Source organism: Oncorhynchus clarkii, chromosome 2 (genome assembly GCF_045791955.1).
Source record: "Oncorhynchus clarkii lewisi isolate Uvic-CL-2024 chromosome 2, UVic_Ocla_1.0, whole genome shotgun sequence".
Lineage (NCBI taxonomy): Eukaryota > Metazoa > Chordata > Actinopteri > Salmoniformes > Salmonidae > Oncorhynchus > Oncorhynchus clarkii.
In genome coordinates, this window is record NC_092148.1 from 21629868 (window position 1) to 21647101 (window position 17234).

The following is a 17234-nucleotide window of genomic DNA, read 5'->3' on the forward strand; positions in this document are numbered from 1 at the left end:
TATCTGTGTTTGTCCAGACTCAGTATGTGGTTAACATCACACAAACCTGCACCTCTGAGGTGCTCTACACCAGATGACTCTCATCTTTGATTTAGTGCCTCAAATATGAAATCAAATATTCAATGGCTAGTCAGCCTATATTCTATAAATACACTCCAAGAGGCACCGTTTGGTTTATATGATGTAGGTCAGCGGTAAAGTACTATGTGCAGACCTGACTACCTTATAGGTCTACTGTACTGTATATAGAGACACAACACAGTCAGGAGATACAGAATATTGTAGTCAGGACAGGAAGTGTTTAATATAATGCACTTCGACACTCAGTCATGATTGGAAGAGTGATAAATTACCTAGTTGCTTGGTATTTGGTTATCAGGGTTTATTTGAATGTGCATTAGCATGAGATGAATAACATATTGAAGTGTATTGTGTAACTTGGTGAGACAGTAACTGTTGTACAACTTGGGAATTCAGTGGCACTGTTTGTATGTAAACAGCAGGTTGAATTCAAAATGGATGCCAAAGCCTCAAACAGTATTTGAGACCTAGCCCTCCTGAAGTGGAACTGAGATGTGCATGTGGATGAATTTGACATGTTTTATACCACTACTGTATTATAGCGCTTCGCAAAAGAGGGGGTAATGTAACAAACCCACCTCCTAGTGAGTCAACTCTATTTGGAATGGTTGGTTAGTGTCTGGGTCTTGGGACCAGAAGGTTGTGGGTTCAATTCCCCCCCCCCCTGGCTGGGACAGACCCCCCCCCCCCCCCCCCCCCAAATTCACTCCAGTGTTCTCATTGGTGTTCCTTGCACTATGTGAGTGATCTCTCTCTGCCCTGATTCTGATTCTGTCTGTTTACTCCTTCTGCTGTGATGGAGTGTGTAGCGCTCTGTAGTCTGTTGATCTCCCTCCTCCCTTTTTTCACAACACGACACACAGGCGTTTTGTAAAGGAAAGGTGTTATTTTCTTTATTTCATGTCTAAAAAAATATAGGAAGAATAAACAAAAGATAATGAGAAAAATATCTAGTGTCCTTTCCTTGTCATTGATTCTGTACTTTTCCAAAGCTTTGAATTTGTCATAATGTTATTTGGGTAGGCAGGCAGGTAGGCAGGCAGGTAAGTAGGCAGGCAGGCCATAACGTGTGTGCACTTAGATTTTACGATCTCATTTCGTGGAGCACTTTTCTCCTAGCTGTCTATCTGGCACACCGTGCATAGTGTAAGATATCATACTAATGGCCACGCTCACTGAGGAAGCCTTGGTCTTTGTAAATGTAACGGTGTACAGGCCAAGATGGCCCCTCCCTTCAGGGATAGTCCAGAGACCGTTACTGGTCCCGTTGGAGTCTCCCCCCGTGGACGTCCTCCCTGGCCACACCCACCCGCCACGCTGTCTTGCGGCCCACCTCCACGTCAGTCATCTCACTCAATGTCACACATAGTTGTTCTCCCAAAGTGTCACACTCTCCAGTGTCACCCTGTGTGTGTGTCCCCCCTCCTCCCACTCCCCTCCTCTACATTGCTCCCATACCCATGCCACAATAGATACGTCCCAAATGGCACCTTATTCCCTACATAGTGCACTACTTTTTACTAGAGCCCATGGGCCCTGGTCAGAAGTAGTGCACTATATAGGGAATAGGGTGACATTTGGACTGCAGACAGTGTCACAGCTGTGGATGCATGACCACAGTATTTATAGATGGGCCAACGGTAACATCATTGTGCAGTTAACCCCTCGTGTTAAGTCCTGAAGCCCCTGGGTATCTACCCCCATTAGGATACTGACACTTGTTTTAGATACGTTAGTCTGGTTTTTCTACATTCATAACCTATTATGTGACAATATGACAAACATATCACATTCTGATGTTATAAGCACAGACCAAGGTTTTGTGTTTATTTGTTTATCTATTTATTTGTATGTTTAATGCAAATAAAATGTCAATATTCAAACCACAAAGCAAACACCTGAACGCAATGGCATAAACATGAATTGATAGTGCTATACCATAGAGCTGGTTAGGTACATGTCAGTGGAGGCTTGTGGGAGGACAGGGTCATTGTATTGGGTGGAATGGAATAAATTGAACAGTATCAAACACATCAAACATATGGAAACCTCGTTGACTCCTTTCCATTGATTCCATTCCATTGCAATTAGCCCGTCCTCCTATAGCTCCTTACACCAGGCTCCCCTGGTAAATGTAAATGCATATCATAAACTCATTGGATTTTTAACAGATACAATTTACATCATGCTTCCAGCCAGCTATGAAATTATACCTGAAACACACACTGTATAAAACAAACCATTTCCAAATTCTATATATCACTCCACCTCATCCCCAAACGATATATACTCCAGTACAACCTTGGTTCTCTGTACTCTCATATAGAGGGGCTGAAGAGCTTTAGGGGACCCAGGTTCCTCCCATCGTCCGTGTCACATGGGTTATAGAAGGGGATCAGCGGAACGAACACCGTTTCCATGGAGAATGTGTACAGCGGCGTCATGGTAACAGCGTTATAGAACGCTACTTCCTCCTTCTCACAGTCTAAGAACACTCCGATCCGGACGGGCCTGATGGACACCGGGACCTTGGTGGGTTTGGGGTCTGTACAGGCCAAGATGGCCCCTCCCTTCAGGGATAGGGTCCAGAGACCGTTACTGGTCCCGCTGGAGTCCATCTCCCCCCGGTGGACGTCCTCCCTGGCCACACCCAGCCGCCACGCTGTCTTGCGGCCCACCTCCACCTCCCAGTAATGGCGTCCGGTGATGAAACCTTCTCGGCCCATGACACTGTAGTAGTAGTGGAAGCAGCGGGGGTTGGGGGGCTGCTCCTCCTCCGAGGCCTTGGGGATAACTTTGTCCTCCTCGAACCACACAGAAGTGCAGCTGGGGGAGAGTGTGAGGAGGGGGTGGGCTGTCTCTGGGTCAAAGGTCACTTCAGTGATATCTGGGGGGGGGGGGGGGGGGCTCAGGTGAGTTGCATTGTTGTAATCTAGAATTGTCTAATGGTATATGTGTAAGTGGATCCCTTTAAGTAGGAATGTAAAAAAAACAGATATACCAGTACATTAGCACTATGTCACTAGCAGACAGTCAGCTCTTTAATTCAGAATTATGCACATTGTATGACAAACAATACTATAACAATACTAATGTCACAGAATGATACGATGTGCATTACTTGGGTACAGGCAGCTCTTCATGTGTTTCCATATCCTGTACTGGATGGGCCCCACAAAGTGTGCTGATCGCACCTCCACATCCACCTGGGGAGGGGGTATGAAAGCCACCTGGGACCTGCAGGGAGAGGGGGATGAGAGAGGGAGAGGTGCAGGGGAAGAGGAGTGCAAAAATGGATGAGAAAGGGATCGAAAAGAATGTGAAAGGAAATGATTGGGAAAGGAGTGAGAAAGAGAGAGAAGGTAGTGTGAAGAAAGAGTGAAGAAAGAAAGTGGGATTCCAAAGAGAGAACGAGAGGAAAGAGCGAGTGGAGAGAAGAAAAAGGGGGTTGCCAAAGAGAGGATACGGAGAGAGAGAGAGAGAGAGAGGGAGAGAGAGAGAGAGAGGGAGAGAGAGAGAGAGAGAGGGAGAGGGAGGGAGGGAGGGAGGGAGGGAGGGAGGGAGACATGCAAGATGAGAGATTATGGCCGGTCAGGAGAAGAGAGTGATTTGTGACACGAGACATAGATGGAATCACAATCAGTTAAATAATGAAATATAAACACTTGCCTTTTCAAGAGGTCTTGAATCTCCTTCAGAGAGAAAAAGGGAGTGGTCATTACAGTAGTGAAAGACATAAAGCACTCAAAACAACATTACACATAACACTGTATTTTTTCCACTGACAATGGTGCCCAATAAAATGAAGATTCCATTCGTTTTTCATCAGAAAACAAATCACAATAGTGCCCTCGTGTACTCAATATTCTCTCTCAGTCATTGTTTGGTGCCGAACCTCAGCTAGTCCTCCAAGACTGCACTGTGTGTTGCTTTCTGTCCACAAACCTTTTAATGGGAAATTGATTTAGACCTGCGACAGCAGGCAAGTAGACTCTTTAGCCAATGATTGATCAAATTAGTGCCAGAAGAGAAGCCAATAAGCTGACACGGTGGTCCTTGAGGACTGCAATGTCAGCGTAGGCTAGCTGTTGTGGAAGCTGAAAGCAGCATCCAGTAGATTCTGTGGAGGTACTCCAAGCTTCTCATTCCCCTGACCCTCCCCAAATCACTCCCTCCCTCCTGCCATTCATCACATTTTCTGTAACACTTTGCTCTCCGACCTTTTATCAAAAGACCTGGATGACGGTGTCATAATAATGACATAAGAGATGTCATAAACAGTTATGACAGTTTGTTTCATCTTATGATCATTGACGGCGTTAACTCTCCTCAAGGAGAACTACTGCAGTGTGCAGGCTTTAGTTCCAGCCCTGCACTAGATTTACATGAACATTTTAGTAATTTAGCAGACGCTGTTATCCAGAGCGACTTATAGTTAGTGCATTTATCTAAAGATAGCTAGGTGGGACAACTACATATCATAATCATAAAGTGGCTATCAGCAGTCAGAGCTAGTAAGAGTAAGAGAGCTAGTAAGAGCGAAAATGCTATTATTTGGGGGTGAAGGAGGTGTGAGAAGGGGTTGCAAGGGGAGTGGTGTGGGAATAAACTTTTGGTGAAACCTAAAAATAATACAAATGCAAACTAATATACAAAACATTAAGAACATCTGCTATTTCCATGACATAGACTGACCAGGTGAATCCAGGTGAAAGCTATGATCCCTTATTGATGTCACATGTTAAATCCACTTCAGTTAGTGTAGATGAAGGGGAGAAGACCGGTTAAAGAAGGATTTTGAAGCCTTGAGACAATTGAGACATGGACATGGTGTTCTTAATGTTTTGTACACTCGGTGTATATACAGTAGAACACATTTTTTCATGTTGTACCAAGTAGATTTTTCACTCTGGAATGACCTATCCAAATTTCTTCAATTGGGTTATAAGCAAATGAAATACATGTCCTGTTAATCAAGATATTAAATTGGTTCCATAACATGAAACTCCAAAAACTTTCTTTACATAATATTTCCACATTAACTGGATACGATATTGTAACCAAATGGTAGGCATCTCATCAATAGACACCTTTCCATGCACTTTAGTATCACAGTTCTTAAGCAGATATAATTTAAGTTTCAGTGCTGGCAGACAATATATAATCATTAAAAAAACAGAACACATTACCTGGAATGAAATTCACTCTCACGGGTGGCCAACTATAACAAACAGAATGCCATGCCCCCAATAGGCCATGCCTCCAACAATTCTGTTAGGCTGCCACTGCTACATTGCTCCCACCACTATGCAACATTGATGCACATGAGGTGTTGAAAGCAATTTAGAAGCTTTCATTCAATTTTTAAAAAATCACATTGATCTGTCAAATTCGTTATTTGATTTCAGGCAAATTGAATAGAACATGTTGAACGAACCAAAGCTTAATTTTGGATCATACCATTTAGAAAAAGCACAGTGTTGAGGTGCAGTGCTAGAACAATAGCCTGAACACCCTAACTCACTCACTTTGAGCAGTTTGGGACTATCCTCCTCGGCCAGTTTGTTGTTTAGCGTGGCAATGCCTCTCTCCAGATCTCTTCCCTGCATGGCGATCTTCTTCTCCCTCTCCCTAAGCAGCTTCACCCTCTTCTCTTTCTCCTTCTTCAGTCGCTCCATGTCCATGGTCTCCTCTTCGTCCAGGAAGCGATGGAGGTTCTGGAACTCAGCTCGGACCTCCCGTTCCAGATTATCAAAACATCTCTGAGAGATAGATACAGAGACAGACTTTACTATTTCGTGTAGTAGGTTTTACTATATTTTGTTACTACATAGTGGGTAGTAGAAGGTTACTATCCTGGTTGGGAGAGACAGATTTTTCAGCTTTAGCCAACACGCATCAATTACAGTATGTTCATTTTAATGCTAAATATATAAATACTACAAAATACTTATCATAATGTTGCTGGATAACATTTCTCACTCCTATCAGTCAAAATGCTTGTAATATTACTGACACACTAATACATTCACAGATGATCATATTCAGGACTGAAGGAAATAATCAAAGGAATAAGCCATGAAAAGTAAATGACAGTGGTAAATGATGCATTGGCAGCCAGCACCGTACCTCTACACCAACAGACCATATGTACGTCTCTCTCTCTGCCTCCCAGCACTCGTCTACCTCATGCTTTATTCTTTTAATAGCCTGGATCAGCTTCTCCTGTAACACGCACACAGACAAACATGAGGGGAGAGGAGAGAACGGAAAAACAGACAGAGAAACAATGTCAAATAGTGACAGAATAGAGACTTAAGTTATTTAACAAAAGAGTAAGTTCAGCATGCATGTATATAGATAATAGTTTTTCCTATGAGTTTAGAAGTCATTTATTTATTGAACATGATATTGTTGTGCCATTGAAAATGTACTTAAAAAATGTCCCATCGATATAGCCTATTAGATTTTATGGGAGAGCCTTTTCCCAAACATAATCTCTTTCATAATGAATTTAACTTTCTATTGGCTGACTTCCCTTTAGACATAAACCCAAGGGTGAAATGATAAACTGTGCAGCTTACCTTATGGTCAGGGAGAAGGCTTTTATTGCAGTTGTTGTTGGTATCTTTTATGTGATTTTTGTACATTCCAATTTCTCCTAACAAGACCGGAAAGCAAACAAGGGACTCTTGGTGTAATAAAAGAGAGGGAGAGAGTAAAGATGAAAGAGGGAGGGACAGTGACAGAGAATTGAAGGACATGGAAAGAGAAAATTATAAATTAGAGAGAGATAGACAGAGAGATAGAGATAGACAGAGAAATACAGAGAGAGAGAGAGACAGAGAGACAGAGAGAGACACACAGAGAGAGACAGATAGACAGAGAGAGACACAGATCGACAGAGACACAGAGAGAGACAGGTAGACAGTGAGCAGATATGGAGTGAGAAACCAATAGGAAGAGATACTCTCTCTGAGGTCATCAAAACAATTAGCATGAAGAGAGAATGAGTGTCATACATACATCCAACCAGTCAAATGGAGATTTATCTAGAAACAATTAAACAGACAAGGGTCACCATCAAACACCATCCGACAGCAGCCTTCTCCCTCTCTCTCCAAACTCAGCTTGGCTGAAGACTAGGGTCCATTAACACTGAGGAGAAACGGAGGGAGGGAGGGAGGCAGGGAGGGAGGGAGGGACGGAGCCGCAGCTGCTGGCCAGGATGGACCGTCAGGCAGGCATGCAGCAGCGATTTATGGCATTGCACGGTGGAGAAGATTCTATTTCTGTCTGCTGTTCTGGAAACAAAAGAGGGAATCGGTCAGGGGATAGAATCAGGCAGTGGGTCGGGGATGTAGGGGGATATCTGTTTTTCACAGGGAGGGGTTTGCTTGGAAGGGATAGGAGAGAGAGGCTGTGTATTTATTTTGGTAGGCCTATGTTGGTTTTGTACTAACGTAACTAGGGCATATGGAGAGGGCAGTATGACAACTGTAAACAATAAAATGTTGGTGTTAAAACTGAACATAAATATTGGTAGATGTAGGGCAAACTGAGGTTAGTTTCCATCTGTTCTTCCTTCTCTTCCTGACATAAAGATTATGACTATTTTGCAACAAAGCATCCTTCACTCATGCTGCCAAACATACCCTCGTATAATTGACTATCCAACCGATCCTTTACTTCAGCAATGTCATCTATAAAATAGCCTCCACCACTCCACTCAGCAAATTGGATGCAGTCTATCTATCTATCTAGTGCCATCTGTTTTGTCACCAAAGCCCTACCCACCACTGCGACCTGTATGCTCTCGCTGGCTGGCCCTCGCTTCATATTCGTCGCCAAACCCACTGGCTCCAGGTCATCTAGAAGTCTTTGCTAGGTAAAGCACCGAATTATCTCAGCTCACTGGTCACCACAGCAGCACCCACCCGCACGCTCCAGCAGGTTTATTTCACTGGTCACCCCCAAAGCCTATTCCTCATTTGGCCGCCTTTCCTTCCAGTTCTCTGCTGCCAATGACTGGAACAAATGGCAAAAATCACTGAAGCTGGAGACTCATATCTCCCTCACTAACTTTAAGCATCAACTGTCAGAGCAGCTCACTGATCACTGCATCTGTACATAGCCCATCTGTAAATATCCCATCCAACTACCTCATCCCATATTGTTATTTATTTATTTATTTGCTTCTTTGCACCCCAGTATCTCTACTTGCACATTCATATTCTGTATATTTATCACTCAAGTGTTTAATTGATAAATTGTAATTACTTCGCCACTACGGCCTATTTATTGCCTTCACCTTCCTAATCTTACCTCATTTGCACACACTGTATATAGATTTTTTTTCCTATTGTGTTATTGACTGCATGTTTGTTTATTCCATGTGTAACTCTGTGTTGTTGTTTGTGTCGCACTGCTTTGCTTCATCTTGGCCAGATCGCAGTTGTAAATGAGAACTTGTTCTCAACTGACCTACCTGGTTAAATAAAGGTGAAATTAAACATTTAAACATTCAACTGACCTACCTGGTTAAATAAAGGTGAAATTAAACATTTAAAAAAGGAGTGGGGGAGCACTGGTATAAAAGCAAGCAGTCAGCATTTTCTCTCGCAATATTCTCCCCCTCAGAGACAAACACACATACTGACCCCCCCCCCCCCACACACACACACTTTCTCCTTGCCTCCCTCTCTCCCTCTACCTCTCTCCCATTCTAATACACACACATGCACACATGCACACACACACAGCCTGGCTGGTTGGCTGTGTGTGTGTGTGCAGAGGTAGCATTACTCATCTCTGGAATGTTCCTCATCTATAATTCATTGTCCTGGGTCCTGACGATGTGACTGCTGTGTGCTCTGCTGAAGTGAGCAAGCTGCACCTTCAGCGCCATAAACCAAACCACTGTAGTCTACTCCAGTACTGTGGGTGGACAAAATACAGAACACTAGCACAATGCATTATTATGAATATTACTCACATACAGAGGTGCACACACTGAACATGATTCACTTGTTGTAATAGGCAACAGAACAATTCTCTATAGGAAATGCAGCTGCTTTTGTATCCCATATATTTCTGTATTCAAGGTCATCTTGTTTGAGCCATAATCATTTGTTGATATAGACTATTGTTCATGGGTATGAATAGGTCTCACACTCCATAAAATAGCCTAGATCCCTCGTTTATGTATTTGATTTATGTGACCGCTGCAGGGGTTAGATGATTTTCCTTCATTCTGGCTCTATGTCTGGCCCCGCCCACTGTTTCAAAAGTCCCTTTCAGGAGCTTGACAACCAACTAGTGGTGAGGTGAGGTTTTAATGGGTGCCACTGTAGGGTTAGTTGGTAGGGTTTCTTCCCCTTTCCCCGTCCTTTTCTCTTCCCTTTTACATCACAAAGTGTAATGAATTCACACTCCAGTAGGCGGAAATACAAGGGTTGAAAAGAGAAATACATGAATAGGGAGGTTGTGACAAATTGTCAAAGACTCCAGCCATACCAGTCATAGACTGTTCTCTCTGCTACCGCACGGCAAGCGGTACTGGAGTGCCAAGTCTAGGTCCAAGAGGCTTCTAAACAGCTTCTATCCACAACCCATAAGACTCCTGAACATCTAGTCAAATGGCTACCCAGACTATTTGCAGTGCCCCCCCCCCCCCCCCCTTTACACCACTTCTACTCTTCTACTCTTCTACTCTCTGTTGTCATCTATGCATAGTCACTTTAATAACTCTACCTACATGTACATATAGCCTCAAATAACTGGTGCCCCTGCACATTGACTCTGTATTGGTACCCCCCTGTATATAGTCTCGCAATTGTTATTTTACTGATCCTCTTTAATTACTTGTTACTCTTATTTCTTATTCATATTTTTTTTTAACTGCATTGTTGGTTAGGGGCTCGTAAGTAAGCATTTCACTGTAAAGTCTACCTGTTGTATTCAGCGCATGTGACTAGTACAATTTGATTTGATTTGACCAGACTCACAATCCAGTATAGTAGGTGGCAGTGTATGCACTTTTCAGTTGGTAGCGATCCGCCAATACAAATTTAAAGAAGAAGAAGAATGGCACACACACACACACACACACACACACACACACACACACACACACACACGGAAGTAGACTCAAGAATGTAATGTAGGTAGGCCGTGAATAGCCTCACATGCCAGTACAGTAGGTGGCGGTATACGCGAACTGACAACCAAATCCTAAAGAAAAAGAACAGACGTAAACAAAGAGCACGTCGCACATATTCATTCAAACGAGAGGTATGAATGATTTTTCATATTAATTCAAGCTATTTAACTTCATAATTACATGGTTTCGTCTCCTTATTATCCTCCTTATTATAGCATTTTCCATTGCTAGTCTTCTGCTTCCAGCTAAATGCTTAAAAAAACAACGATAATGCACTGGAAAGGCTAGCAGTGAGCTAGCCATCAAGCTGCTGTTAGCTATAGTTTACATAACCACGACACTAACGATTACCCTACCTGTATAGCAGGTCCACTGACGGTTCAACCATAGCGTCAGAAATGAACGGTCAAGCCGATATGGAGGTGGACTACAAGCAGAAATACAAAAATCTCAAACGCAAATTGAAATTCCTGGTTTATGTGAGTCTTAATTTTTCATCCAATTGTCAATGACGTGTTATTATTATAACACCTATTAGCCAAGGAACTGTCATTTACAGAGTTAAACTATTGTATTTCGCTACTTGTCTCCGTCTAGGAGCAGGAGTGTTTTCAGGAAGAGCTCAGAAGATCCCAGAGGAAGCTGCTCAAAGTGTCCCGAGATAAAAGGTGGTTGGGTGAATCTACAAAGTTTGTTTAGTTTGGACAGATTGGGTGTATTCTTTTGTCACACTGTAGCAAAACCTTTTACTATGATGTGCTACTAATAAATACACCCCTGTTGAATGTGTACACATACTGTACAAGCATGTTCAAAGTTAAAACTTGTCGTTCCTTGGCTTCTCTTATCTTGCAGTTTTCTGTTGGACCGATTGTTACAATACGAGAGGGTAGACGAGGACTCCTCAGGTAGGTCTAAAGCACCAAGTCTGAATGTTTCATTCTCCACAATATCTGTTTTTATCCATAGCTCACCCAATACTGATCATGCAGTTACCTGCCTTGCTGTAGAGTATTTTCAGTATGGATCATGTCAGTATGCTGATGTACAGTGTCTGATTGTCATGCTGTGTTTCAGATTCTGATGCCACAGCCTCTTCGGAGAACAGTGAAGGAGAGGGCACCAGGGAGAGAGACGGAGGAAAGAAGTGAGGATGCGGCATGCCAGCAACACAGACAATATTTCAAATTGCACTCTTTCCATCTTTGCCATTCTCTCTCACTGTCTCACTATTTATTCATCTGTCCCTCTTTTGAACTCTCTTAGGAGAAGGAGTAGCCCTGGCGTAGGCCTTCCCTCGTCCTCATCCTCCCATCTCTCTCTCCTCTCTCGTTCTGGAGTGAACCCTCTCCAGTCGTCCGGCAGTACCCCCTACCTCAACACAGTGAGTTATAATCGCCTTCCTCTCACTGAATCTATACAATCAATAACTATAACATCATTGATTGTTGCCATTATTGTTTTCTCATTACCGAAGATAATCACTGTTTTGATTTGGGGCATTATTAATATTGTTTTATTATATGTTTTCCGTTTATCTTTTGTTGTCTCTCATGTTATATTTTTTGGGGCTGTATTTGTACCTACAATGTGTGTGTGTGTGTGTTTGTTTTGGAAATTGGCACGGTGTGTGTGTGTGTGTGTGTGTGTGTGTGTGTGTTTTCTGGTCGTATATTCGTTTGCATGTTTGTTTGTTTGTTTGTATGCGTGTGTTAAATTGACACATGGGGCCTGTGTGTGTGTGTGGCGGGCAGTTGCCCTTCCCACCAGAGTATTTGGCTCCACCAGCTGAGAGAATGAAGAAAGAGAGAAAGACAAAGGCGCCCAAACACAAGAAAGAGACATCGGGGAAGGTGAGAGGGGAGGAGATCACAGATGAGGGAACAGATATGTGGCATGTAGGGTATTGAGTTAGGGTCTAGAAGAGGGTGTTTCTACAGTATAACTGTACTACATATAGCAGGTTAGGTGCAGGCCTACAGTAGGCTATAGGAAGGTCCATAACATTGGGACATCATCAATGAAGTAACATACTGCCATAATATCCTGGACTCTTTTCATTTTCAATTCCTGACCATTCATTTAAAGGGTTATTCTTCCTCAGTAGACTAACTACATCCCAGATGGAACCCTATTCCTACCCCAGAGGGCTCTGGTCAAAAGTAGTGCACTATAAAGGAAATAGGGTGCCATTTGGGATGCTGTCCAAGTCATCTACTCCTCTTTCTCCATTGCATCTCTCATTCCATCTACCTTATTCCTTTTACATCCTTCCCATTAGGTGGTGGCCCCTCTAGCAGCCAACTACCCAGCGGGCCCGACTGCCCCTCCCACATCCAGCGCCTCGTTCAACTGGGTGCCCAGGCAGATGCTGAGTGGAGATGCCGCGGAGGAGGAGGGAGAGAGCGACGGAGACTCAGACAGAGGAGACGATGACAGGGGGGAAGGAGAAGAGGCTGACCTTGTCATTGATATCCCCAACGAGTGAACTGTGTGTGTGTGTGTGTGTGTGTGTGTGTGTGTGTGTGTGTGTGTGTGTGTGTGTGTGTGTGTGTGTGTGTGTGTGTGTGTGTGTGTGTGTGTGTGTGTAAAGGATTGTTAGAAAGAGTGTGTAAAAGCACAATGTGAGTGTGTGTGGATTCAACCCCTCCCACTGTCAAATGTTTAGCCAAGCTCACCCCATTGGACCTTCAGGTTACTGCAACAATATCTCTGTCTAAACAATGTGACCTGTCATAATAATGTCACTAATTGACTCCTTTAATGCCATTTTACTGCCTTTTACTGTTATACAAGTCATGGAAGAAATGGTATTGACGGCATGGACAGCTACAGGACTGCATACATGTAGCACCTACCTTTTTATGGGAAACTGTCAAATAATACATTTTCTGTTGGAGATAATGGAGACGTTATGTTTTCTATCAATTACTTTTCAAAATGAAATTGCATTAAAGTGGTAACATTTCAGATGACTGTTGTTGTTGAAAGCCTAATGGACTGGTAGTATAGTATGTGCTGCACAGACATGCAGTACTGTGCCTTTACTCAAAACAACTGTTTCTATTGGCTGTGCCTGGAGACAAAAGCCTTTCATGCTGCATTCATAACCAAGTGGGAAGGTGGTATTTACCACTTACGACTGGGAAAAATCCACTTAAATGCCCCTTTAAACTCGTAATAACTAGTAGGAAACTCGTATATCATCCCTGAGCTCTGACTTCTCGCACATGCTGACAAAGGTCACAGGTGAAGAGCTTAATTATTATGCTCTCGTCTTTCCTCTCGTGTCATCTCACAGAGGTTGCGATGGATCGGATTGGATGACTCCCTCTAAGAATTTGAGAGTGGATACATTTCCCAAATTCCCTCAGCTTTACCAAACCAAGTGGCGGCTGAAACACAAAATCCCAAATAATTGTGTCTTTATAGCAGAGAAAATGTAATTCAGTCAATGAGATCTATTTTGGAACCTTGGTGGTGGATAGATCTACTGTCTAATATTCAACACTAGGCCACTGCTGTAAGATATTCTGCTGCGCTTTCACTGTGCACCCTAATAGTGCATGCTTAAGCACTCGGCTACATACACAGAGGAGTCAGCACTTTCTGAGAGGTGTGTGTTGTAACAGAGAAAATGAACCAACCATTGAGCTGTCCCTCAGACAGCCAAACCTTGTGGAAACATTGTTTGGGAATGCAGACTTACAGGTAATAGGAACCTGTTACTAGGTGTGGGTCTGGTGTGTGTGTCTAACAGTAAAGTGAGGTTAAGGTGTAACCAAAAAGAGCTATGAAAGGAACTAAGGAGGGAGGGAAAGCCAGGTAGCAGTGTAGCTAGAGGGAGAATGTGGGAGGGAGGGAGGAAGAGTGAGCTTGTCAGTGAGGGAGGGAGAAGCAGAGTGTAAGCAAGACTGTGCCCAGACACAGACGGCACAGCACACACAGTCCAAGGAGAAAGAGATGGGTGGAGACGCTGATGGGGTGGAAGAGAAAAAAGAAGGGAGAGATTGAGAAAGGGATAAAAGAACGACATACCAGAGATTCCCTGGCTGTCAACCCTAGCTATCGGCCATTATCCTCTCCCATCTGCGTAGATACAGCACAAACCTCTGGATTATTTACCAGCCTCTCTCTCTGTGAGTGTGTGGGTTTGCTGAGCTCACCATGCTGCTGCTGCGGTGGTGTCCTGCTGGTGTCAGTGTCAGTACTGCAGGGTGGATCTGGTTGGGGCTGACTCTGGAGCTGTCTCTACCAGTCACGGCACTATCAGAACCAGACCCAGGCTTCTCCCTCTGCAGACAGAGCTTCTACAGACAGACCCCCCCTCTGGGCGGGGGGGCCCTCCTGACCCCCATCTGTCACAGGCTGCCAGGGGGACAGTTGTTTGCCACGCTCTACCACCCAACCTGTGACGCAGCTGTTTACTCTGCCTTTCATCTCAGACAAGGATGGGGGGAGAGAGGAGGAAAGGAGGAGGGGGTAAGGGAGGATTATATTATTTCTATTGTATGGTAACAGTGGAATCATTGTCATGCATGGACTGCGTAAGCACTTCCTTGTACCTTTAGTGTACATTCTCAACACAATCACAAGTTACAGCGGACATGATCAAACCAACTGTATACCACGCTTTTCCTCCAGTTGTTTTACAAGAATGGTTTTGCGATATGAAACTTGTTCAAGTGAAACTAAACTCTTGTCCTGTAGAGGCAGTCAACTTACTCTTGATATCAACATTCCATGCAAACCTGGCCTTGTTAAAACAAGTCAGAGTGAACAGAAAGATGAATGTGAACAACAGTTTGATATTTGACTCAGATGTCTGTCAGTAGACAAGCTCCTTAACGCTCACAAAACTAGAATGGTCTGCATGGCATATTATTTCTGCCATGACACCTGAGTAAAAGACGTCCTCGTCAATCCTACTCTATTTACAAACTGCATTGATACTAAATGTACTGTAATGTACAGTAGGCTTTACCCAAATAAAGGCCAAGCATTCATTTATCATGAAGTTAATACTAATTGCAATCGTGATTCAATATGTGGACTTTGACTCATGATTCCAAACCTATCTCCTAGACAGAGAAGGAGGAAGAGGATGTCAGACGGGAGGAGAAAGAGGACGAAGGGTCCCAGAGTCCCCCCCTGGTGATGACCCCAGCCCTGCTCCGAGGGGATGTGGCGGGGGGTAAACCCCAAGCTCACTCTGACTCTCCCCTTCACCAGTGGGACTCCCTGGTCACAGAGCTGATCAAGAGCAGCGTCCTGCCCCAGTGTGGCTCCACAGGGGGCCAACTCTACGTCCTGACAGGGGCCACAGGGCTCAGGCTGGGGCCCGGGATGGAGGAGGGTGGGGATGAGGGGTGTGAGGCTGGGGTGCAGTGGTCTGCTGTGTGCTGTGCTGGTCCAGAGGGACAGAGTGGGTTCAGTGTGGGGGTCGTGAGAGAGACAGGGGGAGGGGAGAGGGTGGTGAGTGTTAAGGAGCTGGAACACATGATTGGAGTGACAGATCTATTTTCAGAGGGTTGCGGGGAAGCAGATGGGGACACGGAGGGAGACATAGTGATACTGCTCAGTGATGCGATGGTCGGAGTTGTAGAAAAGCAGAGAGCAGTCGCAAGGCCAGACGCCATTGAGGAAACACTAGATGAGACTACTGATCGAAGCCTAGAGGCACTACCTGCTGACACAGAACCTCTCATCCCTCCCTCAGAGGACAACGAGACACTGTCCTCTGAGTTGGACACAGAGTCGTCCAGCAACCCTCTGGTGTATATCATCACCTCCTCTGTCTCCCTGCTCATGGCCCCTCTACGCCCTGTAGTCTCCACCCTCATTGGGATCCCTGGACAGGTGATTACTGATGGAATACAATACTGTGATGGTTCCATATCCTATATATATCATTTTATGTTTCTGATCACAAAAATATGTTTCTGTTATGACAGACAATATCTTGTAACAGAACATATCTCCTCTCCTCGTCTAGGTGGCCTTTGTCCTGCAGGAGGACCTGGGGATCCTGTCTGCCCTGCCAGGTGACATCCTCTCTGTGTTCTACAACATGGCGTCTGACCTGGTGTCTGGAGTCGGCTCAGTCACAGGCCTGATACTTGGTGTGGGGGAGATGTGCTTCTCCACTCTATACTGCATTACAGCCCCTCTTGTTGGCTCCCTGTTCACCAGCTGCCAGGACGGGGTCACAGGGGTGGGCACCCTGGCCTGGGATGGGGTGGGCATATTCAGGGGGATTGCGGACAGTGCCTGGTGGGTGTCCAGGGTGGTCGGGGACCAGGTGTGGGAGCAGGGTGGGGGGTATGTGGGGTCGGTGGTGTCTGAGATGGGAGGGCAGGTGAAGGCAGTGAGTGGGGGAATGGGGAAGCTGGCGTGGAGGTGTGGGAATGGGGTGGGGAACGTAGTGAGTTTGGCAGGAGGGCTGGTAGTAGGGAGTGCAGAAACGGTTGTGGAGAATGTGATGGAGGTCTTTGGGCAGGACCAGAACTGTGGATGGTTTGGGTCTACAGAGAATGTTCATCAATAACATTGCAGATTTTTTGCAAACCTTGAAAATTGTATATCGTGTTCTTATAAAGTATGTAAATATGCACCAGATAGCAAGAGAGAATTGATGGGTACACCGCAATGCCAATGTCTCTAGCTAAGCTGTCTAACATAAACGCATAGTTAGGCACACAACACATTTTCATATTTTTTTTGCTTCCTAAAGTAGACGACTTCTACTTCTATTACTTCTTAGTTGTAAAGAAGCAGGATCCCAAAAGACTAATGCTGAGATTAATGGTATATGTGTCAGAATGTGAAGCATGGTAGCCCCATGGCCATTTGATCAATTACAATATGGTATTATTTTGGGGAAACATGCTTTTACTGTGTGAGTTCATATGGTAATAGATGTTAGAATTTATGTTACTTTATGAACTATATGCTTGCTTGATTAAAACGGATAATTGATTGATCACATCCA

General features: G+C 44.4%; 3 protein-coding genes across 9 annotated transcripts; 2 read left to right on the forward strand and 1 right to left on the reverse strand.

Moving 5' to 3' along the window:
- Positions 1–953: 953 nt before the first annotated feature.
- Positions 954–9018, reverse strand: LOC139424312 (zinc-binding protein A33-like). Of its 5 annotated transcripts, none has more exons than XM_071176031.1 (7): positions 7163–9018; positions 6666–6742; positions 6211–6306; positions 5610–5843; positions 3751–3773; positions 3203–3318; positions 1900–2968 (listed from the first exon to the last, which is right to left on the reverse strand). In XM_071176031.1, the coding sequence occupies exons 1-7, from the start codon at positions 7173–7175 to the stop codon at positions 2400–2402; spliced, it is 1128 nt and encodes a 375-aa protein (XP_071032132.1). In that variant the 5' UTR covers positions 7176–9018; the 3' UTR covers positions 1900–2399. The 5 variants fall into 5 exon arrangements, with proteins under 5 accessions (XP_071032140.1, XP_071032132.1, XP_071032158.1 ...); XM_071176057.1 differs by having other exon boundaries at positions 7108–7241; XM_071176046.1 differs by having other exon boundaries at positions 6666–6772; positions 7108–7239.
- A 1276-nt stretch (positions 9019–10294) lies between these two features.
- Positions 10295–13218, forward strand: LOC139380258 (INO80 complex subunit E-like). 3 transcript variants are annotated; one of them, XM_071122806.1, is made up of 8 exons: positions 10295–10374; positions 10608–10722; positions 10841–10911; positions 11099–11151; positions 11321–11390; positions 11510–11627; positions 11998–12096; positions 12525–13218. In XM_071122806.1, the coding sequence occupies exons 2-8, from the start codon at positions 10642–10644 to the stop codon at positions 12729–12731; spliced, it is 699 nt and encodes a 232-aa protein (XP_070978907.1). In that variant the 5' UTR covers positions 10295–10374; positions 10608–10641; the 3' UTR covers positions 12732–13218. The 3 variants fall into 3 exon arrangements, with proteins under 3 accessions (XP_070978907.1, XP_070978923.1, XP_070978915.1); XM_071122814.1 differs by having other exon boundaries at positions 10326–10374; positions 10611–10722; XM_071122822.1 differs by lacking the exon at positions 11998–12096 and having other exon boundaries at positions 12525–12792.
- Positions 13219–14177: 959 nt separating this feature from the next.
- On the forward strand, positions 14178–17230 carry LOC139380274 (endonuclease domain-containing 1 protein-like). The gene is made up of 3 exons (XM_071122836.1): positions 14178–14725; positions 15329–16102; positions 16239–17230. The coding sequence occupies exons 1-3, from the start codon at positions 14411–14413 to the stop codon at positions 16788–16790; spliced, it is 1641 nt and encodes a 546-aa protein (XP_070978937.1). The 5' UTR covers positions 14178–14410; the 3' UTR covers positions 16791–17230.
- Positions 17231–17234: the final 4 nt, after the last annotated feature.